Source organism: Carcharodon carcharias, chromosome 2, assembly GCF_017639515.1.
Source record: "Carcharodon carcharias isolate sCarCar2 chromosome 2, sCarCar2.pri, whole genome shotgun sequence".
NCBI classification, from domain to species: Eukaryota; Metazoa; Chordata; class Chondrichthyes; order Lamniformes; family Lamnidae; genus Carcharodon; species Carcharodon carcharias.
Window position 1 is genome coordinate 34,952,565 of NC_054468.1, and position 14,819 is coordinate 34,967,383.

The 14,819-nt window shown below is 43.8% G+C and overlaps 1 protein-coding gene across 2 annotated transcripts in view; it reads right to left on the reverse strand.

Moving 5' to 3' along the window:
- LOC121292663 overlaps positions 1–14,819 on the reverse strand; it is a 188,692-nt gene that overhangs the window by 120,571 nt on the left and 53,302 nt on the right. For both annotated transcript variants that reach the window (XM_041214933.1, XM_041214925.1), the window contains one exon: positions 2,197–2,421. In XM_041214933.1, the coding sequence (XP_041070867.1) occupies positions 2,197–2,421 (225 nt within the window). The remainder of the gene's footprint in view (positions 1–2,196; positions 2,422–14,819) is intronic.

The window sequence follows — 14,819 nt, forward strand, 5'->3', positions numbered from 1 at the left end:
CCTTTCACTCAGTTCACTCTGGCAATCAGCTTTGGGAGCTTCCTACCTAAACTCCTCTATCATTACATCTCTCTCACCTTTATAACGTCCTCAAAACATATTTCTCCACTCAAACTTTTATTACTCTTCCTAATTTCTTTCCTACCCTCATGTTAATGCTTGTGGACCACCCTGGATTTTTTTTTTAACTTAAGGCATTATAATCAATGGAAACCATTGTTGGCATTTTCCCCAGTTCTTTCTGACTCCAAGCCAGAATAGTTAGTTAGGATCTCTAGTGCCTACTGACACATGGAGAAACTCATTTCTTTCACAGCACTCTGCTCAGAAAGCTCTTTGACTGCAGCAGAATATCATCCAGCCTTATGCCCAATAGATCATAGGAGCAGGGGAACAGGAGTAGGTCATTCAGCCCCTCCAGCATGTTTCCCTATTCAACCTGATAATTATTGATTTGCATCTCAACTCCATTTATCCATATCCCTTGATAACCTTATCGAACAATGTCTATCCCAGTCTTGAAACTTTCAATTGACCCAGCATCCATAGCCTTTGTGGAAGAAAGTTCCAATTTTCTACTACACTTTGGGTGAAATTATGGTTCCTGCTTACTGCTAAATGGCCCCGTTCAATTCTAGGATTGTGCCCTCTTGTTCTGGATGCACCCACCAGATGAAATACTTTCTCCATATCAAATCCATTTATAATTTTTAAACACCTCAATCGGATAAATCCTCAGCATTCTAATCTTATGGGGATAAAGCCACATTTACACAACCTCTTCTCAAAATGTAATCCTTTAAACTTGGGTTTCATTCTGCTGAATATGTGCTGTTTCCTCACCAAGGCCAATAATATCCTTCTTGAAGAGCTGTGCCCAAAAGTGACTGTAGTACTTCAAATAGCGTCAGACCAAGGCTCTGTCCAATGAAACATTACTTCCTCCTTTTTCTATTTGAGCCCCCATTTCATTGGCCTTTTCATTACTCACTGTACCTGAGCACTAGCTTTTAGTGATTTGTTTACATGGACATCAAGGTTTCCTCTAAGCTGCGTGGCCAAATCCGAAGGTTATCGTGCAGGCTGTGCTCAGGTCATTCTCTTTTAGCATAAATGTACAGCCGCGCAAAAAAACTTACAGGTTCTATAAATTAATAGGCCATGCACAACAAAAGAAAAATCAAGGGGACATTGATGAATACATAAGTTTTTTTGCAACTCAGAATCCCTTAGTTTCTTGCAATTAATAAAAATTTGAATTTGTCTTTCTTGAGGTCCAAAGTGGATGACATCAGTTTCTCACATTGAGCTTCACATGTCATTGTTTCACCTATCTGTCTATGCCCCTTTGTAATTTTCTTTTCCCGTCTACGCAACCTACTCTTGCCTCCTGTGAACTTGGATATATGACTCTTGGTATTTTCATTCAAGTCATTGACAGAAAGTTGAGACCCGAGTACAGATTCCTAGAGAATACTACTTGCCATGATCCACCAATCAGAATACATCCCCTTTGTCCCTATCCTCTATTGTGGTTCTCCTCAGTTATATTTGTAATTCTGTAAGACTCCTTTTGTCTCTGGGATGTTTTCACAACAAAAAGCGTTTTTACACGGACATGTCATGAGACTGATTCACTTCCTATTAGTTTGGCTTCTACCTTTCAACTTATCTGGAGAGTTACACTCCCACCAGCATGGTTCTCAGGGTCACAGGAGCATACACAAACTCCTACCACATCAAGGTGCAATCCCAAAACTTGTGCTTTCAAATATTTAGACAAATAAATTCATTTGTGTAGCTTTCTTGAATGATATCAATGTTGAATGTTGTGTGGGCTGTGCAAGTAACTGCTTGCCCCCGGGAAAGTGAGCTAAGTCTAGCAGCAACATGTGAACCAATTTCTCACACTTATCCCTTTAAAAAAAGCTCCTATTTTTCAAATTTTTAAAAAAATTATTTTCTTTCTGCACAACAGGCTCACCACTGCCTTCTGAAGGACCATTGTGGATGGGCACTAAATGCTGGCCTACATTACCCACATCCGATGAAAAAGAATTTTAAAACCGACCACACCAAAAACTAAACATTTTGGAACATTCTGAAGTGACTTGAACAACAAAACCTCATATTAGATTATAGATGCTTGCTGATGTTCAATATTACTAATATAATTATTTCTGATTACACAATTACCATTATCTTGAGATTCTTTAACATCAAATCCATAATAAATTATGTTGCCTCCCCATGTAAAGGCACGATCAAATATAGCCTGCCAATATGAGCACGGACAAGGGGAAGTGAAGAAACTCCAGTATGGCGCAGGTTCACTTAAATACCAATCAATGCATTTTTGTCTTGGGTTTCTTGTAAATTGGTTATTTCTTTCCAAGCGGTAAGCCCAACGTCCATTTTTGCCTGTAAATAATTTAAAATGAGAAAAATTCAACAAAAACTACAACCCACAAAACAAAAATCGCAATTCAACTGAGTGATGGTAATACATATTAAACATATTTTCATTGGGGTTAAAGACTTGGAATGGACATAAACTCCAGTCAACTGATAGTGAAAGACTTAAGAGCCAGAATTTGATGGCAAAATTTGATGGCAAAATAAGAATGTATTAAAGCAGCAAGCTGTTGTTAATGTGTACAAAATCTGACGATTTGTGCTGAGAAAGAGATGCATTGTGAATTGTGAAACACCATAAATTGCTTGATAAATTTAATTTCATATTGGTCTTGCAAAAACCAGAGCTTGCTGTCAATTACTCTGAGTTTCAAGAAATTGCTGCATTTAAGCTATAAATTTGAATCAAATTTGTCACAAAAAGGTTAAGGCTGCCATTTAATGGCATGAGCACACTATTAATGGGATAATTTATATGATATAAATTCAGGGTTCTTTAGTGCAGTTAAGGCAAATGTGTGCAGCTGAAGAAACTGAGTACAGACTTGGAGTTTGGTGAGTGGGGAGTTTGGTGAACAAAGGAAGGAGGTGTTCATTTGCTTTTTCTATCTTTCTGACCAGAATTTTTCACTCGTTGGGCACCACCCATGATTTTACGCAGGTGGGCCAATTAAGGCAGCAGCAACAGCGAGAAGGGGTGGGCGAGGGTGAGAGTGCAATGTCCACAGGGTCCAACGGCAACCCGGCGACCAATTTAAAAAGCTGCCCAGGCAGCCCATGGAAGGCTGCCACGGAGGGACACGAAGCCGTCATGATGGATCCGGTTGCTGGTGGACACGGTAGGTGGGAGGGCAGGTTGGCGGAGCAGTCAGTCCCGCATTTCTCTGATGGGTGCCTTGCTGCCCTCCTGGAGGAGACGGCAGCATGGTGAGAAATTCTTGTCCCCAGGGATGGGTGGAGGAGGCCCCCCACCTCACTAAAAGGGCCTGGAAGGAGGTGGCATCCAGGGTCAGCATCATTGATGTGTTGAGGCGCACATGAGTCCAATGCTGAAAGCGCTTCAATGATCTCCTGTGATCAGGGAGCGTGGGTACTGTTTTGGCACTGGTCACTTAGCACAGCAGTTAAGAGCTGCCCATTACCCCCCCTCCACCCCTTAGACCTCACAGGTTTTACAGTGCGAGTGTCAAATGCCAAAGAGGAAGCATCTGGTCAAGGGAGTGAGCCATGGCTGCTTTGAATGAATGTCTTGCAGCTCCAGGGTTACGAATAGGCTGAGCCCTGTGAGGTGTTCCTCAGGCAGAGTTGGCCAGGCTGCAATGGCGCTGCAGGTACAGGGTGGACTAATCAATGCTCCTCTTCTATCCTTTCAGGAGAAAACATCCCATAACAATGCTGAGAGGTGGGGAATGGTGGGGGACCCTCCCACCTACTCATCTTGACTCGATATGAGCAGGAGGCCTTGGAGCTGGAGAGGCACCAGGCACCTAGATCAACAGGCCGCGGTGAGGTTGGGGTGCCACAGGGAGGTAAGAGTGCAGTGCACTGAGGTCAGAATGTCTGTCATTGCAACCATTCCACTGTAGTCTCTATATTGATGTGGGCCTCGAATCTGTAGTCCCCATTGATAATGGAAAGACAAGAGCACCCTGATGCATATCTCTGTCTCATCTGGGTGCCAGGCATGCACAGTGTAATGACTTCAACTAATGACATGTCCTTGTTTTTCATTTCAGGCTCACCAGTAGCTCATCGGGATGAGGAACCTGAAGGCCCACCACTGACCCCAGAGGACAGCACCCAACAGAATGCACCTGCATCACATCCTCTCTGCCCAGCAGGCTCTAGCGCAGATACCAGCACCTCAGTGGGCTTTAAATCAGCGGCTGCTATCTCGGAGCGCATTGATGAGGGCACTTCACACTTGCTTGAGGCGTGGGCGGAGGCAGGGTGTGCTAAGGGCACTGGCAGTCAGAGGAGTGCAGGGGACCAGGACAATGCTCAGTGGCTGATGATGAGCCTCTGGTGTTGTCCCTGAGGCAGCAGATGCTGGACATCCAGCAGGGTGTGCGGGAGGATCTGGCAGGGATACATGAGGGAATGCGTGCCATGTTCTCCATTGTGGAGGAGTCCTTGTGGAACATGAGCAATGCAATGACCCTCATGGCCAAGCCCAATGCCTCCTGCATGGAGAGAGTGGCGACTCTCATGGAGAGGCTCCTCCAGGAGCTGAATCAGGGGCCCCTGGGGATGCTCTCGGACCTGCAAGCCCTCACACCGGCAATGACCTCAGGTGGTCACCGACAGTGTGGGAGGTGGATTGGGCACACAGTATCTCAGCTAGGTGCTGGTCCAGCAGTGCTAAGCAAGGAGGTCCAGAGCGACCTCACATTGGCGCATGAGCTGTCTGTCATCTCTGCGGGCTCCTCTCAGGGCGCTCTGGATGAGGATAGAAATTCCTTCCCAGGCGGTGCCAGCACAGGCTCCACGGGCCAGAGGATGCCTGCCAAAGTCATCAATGCCAACAGCACAGTGAGCAGGCTGTCTCCAATGCTGGTGCCAGCAAGGGGGTAGCATCTAGACATAGCACCCACAAGCACAAACTTAAAGCACCTTAATCATAACATGGCCTGAGCATGGTGATATTTGTTTTCCCCACTTTTAATTTAATTCTTAACTGGTGTGATGGAGAAGAACTCTGAATTTCATTTAAATGTTAACTGTATGGCAGGCACCATATCATTAAAGAAGAAGAGTCTGAAGAACAGTCATACAGACTCGAAATGTTAACTCTTTCTCTCCACAGGTGCTGTCAGGCCTGTCGAGTTTTTCCAGCAATTTTTGTTTTTGCACCCTATCGTTAAATGTGTTTTTGTACAACAAGCCTCTGGGTGCTTCATTTGTTCTGCAGGTGCAGGGTACATATAAACTGGAAAAAAAATCAGATTGGCAGGAGTAGCCTGGATGAAGAGTAGCCTGGATGCTTTTGAGATAGTTTCTTAGAGCAGCATGTTCTGGAACCAACTAGAGAGCAGGTTACATTGTGTAATGTGACAGGATTAATTAATGACCTCAGAGTGAAGGCACCCCTAGGTAGCAGCGACCACAATATGACTGAATTTTACATCCAGTTTGAAAGGAAGAAGAGTGGTTCTAAGACTGGTATTTCAAACTTAAATAAGGACAACAATGTGGGCATGAAAGCTGAGCTAACTGAAGTGAATTGGGATACTAGGCTAGGAGATAGATCAATAGAGAAGCAGACATTTTAGAGTACATTTCAGAATACTCAGAATAAGTATATTCTTACTATAAAGAAAAATTCTAAGGGGAGGACCCCATATCCATAGATAACAAAAGAAGGTAGGGAAAGCATCAAACTTAAGGAAAAAGCATATAACTGTGCAATAGATGAGTGGCACCTCAGATGATTGGTCAGAATATAAAGAATGGCAGAAAATAACTAAAAGGTTAATCAGGAGAAAGAAATTAGAGTATGAGAGGAAGCTAGCTAGAAATGTAAAAATGGATAGCAAGAGTTTCTACAGGTATTTAAACAGAAAAATAATAGGTAAAGTGAGTGTTGGTCTTCTAGAGAGCAAGAATGGGGAGTAAATAATAGATAATAAGGAAATGGCAGATGAAATGAACAAATATTTTGCTTCTGTCTTCACTACAGAGGATACAAAAACATTCCAGTAATAGATGTAAATTGGGAGGTGGAGGGGAGAGAGGAACCTGGTGAAATTAATTACTAGGGAAGTGGTACTGAGTAAACTGATGGAGCTGCGGGCTGACAAATCTCCAGTTCCAGATGGACTTCATCCTAGGGTCTTAAAAGAAGTGGCTGATGAGGTAGGTGATAAGTTGGTGTTTATTTTTCAAAATTACTTAGACCTGAATTCTCCCATTGGCGATTTGGGGGCGGGGCCCCCTTGCCAATGGGAAAATGATGCGGGATGACGTCGGGAGGAACCCCTGATGTCATCCGGGTCCCTTTAAATTCTTAGGAAGGTGGGCGGACTGCAAAATCAGTGGTCTGCCCACCAACCTGTCAATGGCCTCAATTGAGGCCATTGACAGGATAATTAAAATAATTAAAGATCTGCCCGTCCAACCTTAAGGCTGGCGGGCAGGCCAGGAGCCCCAGCGGGCTCCTGATAATACATGAAACTTCATCCACTGGCGGGATGAGGTTTCATGTCCGTTTTAAAAAAGTCTAATAAAGTTTATGACCTTTTTATTAACATGTCCCATCTCGTGTGACATTGTCACATGAGGGGGACATGTTAATATTTTTAAATTTTTCTATTTTTTGACTTTTCTTACTTGTCATCGCTCTCCCTGAGACAGGACTATGCCTCAGGGAGCAGTGTGCTCTTTCGCGCGCATGCGTGAAAGAGCGCACTTGGACAGTTGGGGATTCCCTCCCCTGCATCCTACTCAAAATGGCGGTGGGCCCCGTTTCGGTGGTGGGGGTCGGCTGTCCGCCCGCCGCCGAGCCGGTGGGGCCCGCACGCCATCTGAGGGCAAAATTCTGCCCTTGGATTCTGGGAAGATTCCATCAGACTGGAAAATAGCAAACATAACCCTTCGATTCAAGAAGGGAGGAAGGTGGAAAACAGGAAACTATAGGCCAACTGATTGATGTCTGTCAGGTTAGAATTGATCATTAAAGAGGTTATAATTGGGCACTTAGAAAAATTCAAGGTAATCAATAAGTGTCAGCATGGTTTTATGAAAGGGAAATCATGTTTAACTAATTTATTAGAGTTCTTTGAAAAATTAACATGTAGTTTTGTATTTGTTCATGGGATGCAGGCGTCGCTGGCTAGGCCAGCATTTATTGCCCATTAATTGCCCCAAGGGGGCATTTAAGAGTCAACCACATTGCTATGGGTCTAGAGTCACATGTAGGCCAGACCAGGTAAGGATGGCATATTTCCTCCTCTAAAGGACATTAGTGAACCAGATGGATTTTAACAACAATTGGCAATGGCTTCATGCTCATCATCAGACTTTTAATTCCAGATTTTTATTGAATTCAAACTTCACCATCTGCCATGGTGAGATTTGAACTTGGGTCCCCAGAGAACTACCTTGGGTCTCTGGATTACTAGTCCAGTCCTGTAGATAGAGGGGAGCCTGTAGACATACTGTACTTGGATTTCCAGAAAGCAAGTGATAAGGTGCCACATCAAAGGTTATTGTGGAAAATCAAAGTTAATTATGAAGGGGATAACATATTAGCCTGGATAGAAGATTGGCTGGCTGGCTGGCAGAAAACATACTGTATGCATAAATGGGTCTTTGTCTGATTGGCAGGACATGATAAGTGGAGCCCTGCAGGGGTCTGTGCTGGGGCCTCAACTTTTTATCATTTACATCAATGCCTTAGATGAGGGGAGTGAAGGCATGGTAGCTAAATTTGCAGATGACACAAAGATAGGTAGGAAAGTATGTTGTGAAAAGACATAAGGAGTTTGGTGGATATAAATAGGCTGAAGATATGGGCAAAGATATGGCGGATGGAGTATAATGTGTGAAAATGTGAAGTTGTTCACTTTGGCAGGAAGAATAAATAACAGAGTATTACTTAACTGAAAACTGGCTGTGGAATTCCGAGGTGCAGAGGAATCTAGGGCCAGGATATTGAGGTTGGCGAGTGGGGGGTGGGGCCCACTCGCCAACACATAAAATGACGCGGGATGAGGTTGGGCAGAACTCCTGACATCACCCCGTGTCATTTCAATTTTCAGGTCGGCGGGGGCTCAGCCAAATCAGCCGTGCGCCTGCTGACCTGTCAACGGCCAATTGAGGCCATTTAAAAAGTAATTAGACTAGTTAATAGACCTGCCTGTCCAACCTTAAGGGCTTCAGAAAAAGCATGAAACCTCATCCATGGGTGGGATGAGGTTTCATGTAGGTTTTTAAAAATTTAATTAAACTTCACTTAAAAGTGATGGACATGTCCCAACTCATGTGACAGTGTCATCATTAGACTTTTAATTCCAGATTTTTATTGAATTCAAATTTCACCATCTGCCATGGTGAGATTTGAACTTGGGTCACATGAGGAGACATGTCAGGAAAATTTATTTGTCTGCATGTACCATTTTTAAATTTGGCTCTGATCTCCCTGAGGCAGCACTTAGCCTCAGGGAGATGAGTGCACTCTTTCGTGTGCATGCGTGAAAGAGTGCACTCCCAGCTCAGGGAATCCCTCTCTGCCCGCACAGGGAGCGCATTGTGCTTCCTGGCAGACATCACGCTGGGTGGGCCTTAATTAGCCCGCCCATGTAAAATGGCAGTGCGCCCCCAATTGGGGGTGCCGATCGGCGGCGCGCCCGCTCCTGAACTTCCCCCCCATTCTTCCCTAGGCGTTTTCGTGCATGAATTACAGAGAGTTAGTATGCAGGTACAGCATGTAATAAAGAAGGCTAATCCTTTATTAAGGACGTAAAAGTAAGGATGTGATGCTTCAGTTATACACGGCATTGGCGAGACCACATCTTGAATACAGTGTGCAGTTTTGGTCTCCTTATTTAAGGAAGGAATTAAATACATTGGAGGTGGTTCGGACGAGGTTTACTAGATTGACACTTGGAATGAGCAGGTTGTCTTATGAGGATAGATTGGACAGGCTCGGCTTGTTTCCAAAGGAGTTTAGAAGATTGAGGGGTGATTTGATTGAAGCATATAAGATCCTGAATGGTCTTGACAAGGTGGACGTGGCAAGGATGTCCTCTCTTGTGGGTGAGTCCAGATCTAGGGGGCACAGTTTTAACATTAGGGGTCACCCTTATAGGACAGTGACGAGAAGAAATGTTTTCTTGAAGAGTTATGCAACTTTGAGACTTTGAATCAGAGGGTGGTGCAAGCAGGGTCACTGAACATTTTTAAGGCAGAGGTAGATTCATGTTAGGCAAGGGAATCAAGGGTTATCGAGCTAGATGGGAATGTTGAACTCGAAACACATACAGATCAGCCATAATCCTATCCTATGGCGGAGCAGGCTCAAAGGGCCGAATGGCCTACTTTTGCTCCTATTTCATCTGTCCGTATGTTCAATGGCCTTCCACATTGAAAACAACTCTAACTTCTGCCGCCAACTGAAAGTGCCACAGAAGCAGCTGCAGAGGTGCACTCGAGCCACACTGCAGCTGATTGAGCAGGTACAACTGTTCCTAATTCCAGCGGCAGGTTGGAATGTTTTTGCATCAGAGCTACATCTACAGAGGCATCAATCCTCCCCCCCACACCACTCCCACCACCTCCCCTCGCACACAGAGAATTCCAATTAACTCCCCACAATACATATTAAATGAGACCAGAAAATAAACAAAATAAATGAGTTTATTAAATGCTATTTTCCCCTCAGCCTGTTGAGGCTTTGTGTGGAGAGCCCTTCACAGCCCAGGTAGCTCGGTTGGATGATAGTTGGTCTCTTAATCCCAAGGTCAATATTTTGAATCCTACACAAAGGAATAAATTTCTTCTTAAGTATTTTATTCAAAACACCGAAAAAATTAACCAAAAAAAATTACCATTAATTCTCCACAGTCTGAGAGTTCATTGGAAGTTGGGAATCTCATTTACTGAAATTTCCTGATTATATTTCTTTAGCATTCACTGGCTGGACGACTGGTTTCTGATGCAGAGCGACGGCAACAGTGTGGGTTCAACTCCCGTACCGGCTGAGGCCATCCATGGAGGCTCCGCCTTCTCAACCTCGCCCCCTCGCCTGAGGAGTGGTGACCCTCAGGTTAAACTCACCACCAGTTGTCTCTCTCTAATGAGGGAGCAGCCTATGGTCCCCTGGGACTACGGCGATTTTCACTGAATCATCAGATGTGTATTTTACAGAGGGAACAGTTGGTAAATGAAAGGTAAAGTGGAAACCAAAACTTGCAATTGGTTGAGGACTGCACAGCATTGCTCGTGCGTGTCAAGCCAGCTTGTTTGTTTTGATGCAGCAGCTGACAGCCTGACACTGACGCTCAGGCTGACACTGCACATGTTCAGGAAGTGCTTCCTCTACTGCTGCAGCAGAAATAAACACAGCCTGAAAATAATTTGCAATTAAATGATAGTAGTTCTGTACCTGCCACATTTACTCTGATTGGTTTAAGAGATTCTGGTAGGGCATAAAATAAATTCATTTCAGCTTGTCAGGATTTAGAGACCCCCTCCCTCCCAAATCCCACTATATAGGCCCACTCATTTGTGAGGTCTCAACATTCAACATGTTGATTCCACATGTGACACATGCTTTGAATATCTATATAATATATTGGCTTTGACATAGAAGCAGTAGTCTTCAGTTCACGAATTTCATCTATAAAAAAAATACAATAATAGCATAATCTGTGGACAGGAGGATGTTTTACTCATATAGTTATATGTCATGTGCCATAGGCAAAATATCTTAATGCAACATATTTTCCTGCATTAATTCTGTTTAAATAGAACAGAAGGACAGTTAGGGTGTGTGACATAATAACCATTGTTTATACAAACACATGGAATATAAGAAACACATTGAATGAATTTCAGGCACAAAATCAACTTAGTAGCCAATACAGAGAAATGGCTGCAAGATGGCCAGGACTGGAACTAAATAAGGCAAGTTAAAAGGTCTACAGGAAAGTTTGTGAAAATAGTGAAGAAGGTAGAGTTAGCATATGGATTAAGGATGCAATCATTTCTATTGTAAGGGGAGATATAATGAGAGGTAAGAAGGCAGTGGAGCTGTTAGTGTTAAATTAGAAAATAGAAAGGGAATTAAGGCTGTAACAGGAGTTGTGTATAAGGGGTTGTCAATTGTAGATGTGAAATGACAGATTGTATAAATGCTGAATGTAGGTAGGCATGTAGCAAAGGAGAGTAGTTTGTTGAGGGAGTGGCCCTGGGAGTCCTCAATATTGATTCTGAACCCCATTAAATCTCACGCTATATCAAAAATGGGCAAGGAATCCTCCTGCTGATGACCACCTACCGCTCCCCCTTAGCTGATAAATCAATGTTCTTCCATGTTGAACACCATTTGGAAGAATCACTGAGGATGGCAAAGTCACAGAATGTACTCTGTGTAGGGAACTTCAATGTCTGTCACAAAGGGTGGCTAGGTAGCATCACTACTGAACAAGCTGGCCCAGTCCTGAAGGAAATATCTGCCAGACTGGCCCTGTGAAGGTGGTGACAGAATCAAAAAGAAAAAATCAACTGCCTCATCCTTATCATTCTATCTGTCGGAGGTGCATCTGTTCACAAGAGTACTGGCAGAAATGACTACTGCACAGTCCATAAGGAGACAAAGTCTCACCTTCACACTGAGGACATCCTCCAACGTGTTCCAAGGCACTATCTTCATGCTAAATGGGATAGATTCAAAATAGATCTAGCAACTCAAAACTGAGCATCCATGAAGTGCTGTGGGCCATCAGCAGCAGCAGAATCGTATTCAACCATAATTTCATCAACTGGCATATCCTGTTTCATCAAGCCAGGGGATGAATCTGGTTCAATGAAGAATGTAGCAGAGCATGCTAGGAGCAGCACCAGGCATACCTAAAAATGAAATACCAACCTGGTGACGCGACAACACAGGATTATATGCATGCTTAACAATGAAAGCAGCATGTTATAGCCAGAGCTAAGTGATTCCACAACCAACAGATCAAATCAAAGCTCTGCAATCCTGCCACATCCAGTAGTGAATGGCGGTGGACAATTAAACAGCTAACTGGAGGACGAGGCTCCACAAACATCCCACCATCAATGATGAGGGAGCTCAGCACATCAGTGCAAAAGACATGCTGGAACATTTGCAACCATCTTCAGCCAGAAGTGCCAAATGGACGATTCATCTTGGCCTGTTCCTGAGGTCCCCAGCATCACAGATACCAGTCTTCAGTCAATTTGATTCACTCCATGTGTTATCACAAAACCGATGAAGGCATTGGATTTTTTCTTCATTTTTATTCATACATGTATCCACCTCCAGATCTCAACATGGCATCTCACCAGCAACAGTCACATACAACAATTTTCAATGAAAATGGCCTTAATTGACCCAGAGGTGAGTTTGACGTCCAATTAAGGGTGGTGGACATGGGGAGAAGATGGGAACTAGTGACGGACAATTTTGAAAGGAAAACAGCAGCCACTCTGGACTTCCCTTTGCCTGGAGGGATGGAGCAACCAGGAGAGCAGAGGGCTGGCAGCCTCAGAGTCGACACAACTGCACAAATGCTCACTCCTCAAGTACTCAAGCCAAGCTGCTCAAGAGGTGGCAACTTTGTGCCACTGCCTGAGCAGCTGTGTGACCCTTCCTTTTATTGCAAGATTTAAAATCAGCAATAAATAATCGCTCCCCACTGTGCTCCCAGTAACTGTGCACTAACAAAACATAACCATTCACACTTCCCATTTTTACCTATGAAAATTTCATTGTCCCTCTTCAGCTTGTTAACAAGCTCTTCAATGAGAGTAAGAGCCAGTTAATTGTAGACATGTGGCTTGCCAGCTCCCTCCCTTTAAAAATAACAGCGTGTCTCACAGGTATCAGAAGACTGACATGCCATTAAAGCATACTACTTTCAGAGCACGCTCGGATCCAACCTCACCCTCAAGGGTGATTGAAAATTCTGACTCCCACGGATGATTGAAAATCCTTCCCATGGCGCTACAGTATTATTTCAGGCCTCTGAATTACTAGTTAGTTAAAGTTCCCACTATACTACCATTCCGATACAATGAAGGCTATGAACCTTTAGAACATTTGGCTTTAGCACTGAAACCTTGTGCTCCAGATCTAACCATGTGCCACGTCAAACTGTCCATTGCAGCTACATCACTGGCATTTAACCAACAAGGTGGAAAATTGCCCACATATGTCGTGTCCACATAAAGCAGGAAAAATCCAATCTGGCCAATTACTGCCCCATCAGTCTACTTTCAATCAACAGAAAAGTGATGGAAGGTGTCAGTGACCACACTATTAAGCAGCAATAATGTGCTCACCAATGCTCATTTTGGGTTCTTTCATGATCCCTCAGACCAAGAACTCATTATAGCATTGGTCCAAACATTGACAAAAGAACTGAATTCAAGAGGTGAGGTGAGAATTACTGCCACTAGAAGGGCAATATTTTACTGAGTGTGGCAGCAAGCAAAATTAAAGTCAAAGGGAATGGGGGGGAAACTCTCCATTGGTTGGAGTTATTGCTAGCACAAAAAAAAGGTTATGATTGTCATTTCAGCCACAGGATAGTGTCCCAGGCCAAAATGTTTTCAGCTGTTTCATCAATGGTCTTCCCTCCATCATAATGTCAGAACTGGAGATGTTTGCTGGTGATTGCACTGTGTTTCATACCATTTGCTTCTACCCAGGTACTGAAGCAGTCTATGACCAAAATGGTGCAGGACTTGGACAACACTGAAAAATGGCAAGTAACATTCGTGCTACATAAGAACCAGACAACAAACGTCTCCAACAAGAGAGAATCTAACCAGCTGCCCCTGATGTTCAAGGGAATTACCAAGACTGAATCCCCAACCATCAATATCCTGGGGCTTACCATTGAATCGAAACTTAAATGAAACTGATGACAAGAGCAGTTCAGAGGCTGGGAATTCTGCAGTGAGTAGCATCAATACTAGCTAGAAGGCACAAGTCAAGATTGTGATGGAATACTTTGCACTTGTCTGGATGAATGCAGTTCCTACAACACTCAAAAAGCTGGACACCATCCAGGAAAATGCAGCCCACTTGAGTGGAACCCCATACACCACCATAAACATTCACTTGCTCCACCAATGATGAACAATGGCAGCAGTTTGCATCATACATAAAATGCACTTCAGCAAATCACCAAGGCTCCTTCAACAGCACTTTCCAAACTCGTGACCTTTATCACCGAGAAGGACAGCAGATGCATGGGAACACCGCCACCTCCAAGTTTCTTTCCATGCCACATGCACCACACTAACTTGGAACTTTATCAGTATTCCCTCACTGTCGTTTGATGAAAAGCCTGGAACTCCCTTCCTAACAGCACTGTGGGTGTACCTACAATACATGGACTTTTGTTTTTATTCATTCTTGAAAAACTGCAGTTCAAGTGGTGTAGACAAAACCACAGTGCTGTTGGGAGTGATTTGCAGCATTTTGACTCAACAACAGTGAAGGAACAGTGATATATTTCCAAGTCAGGATGGTTTAAGACTTGGAGAGGAAGTTGCAGGTGGTGGTGTTCAAGAAGACAGCTCACCATCACCTTCTCAAGGGCAATTGTGGTTGGACCCCACACAAAGCCTGGTGGCCAGGAAGTACAGTTATGTTTTTACTGGTACTGCTAACACAAGTTTTTCCAATGTAAAATCAGTTCTAAATTATTAGA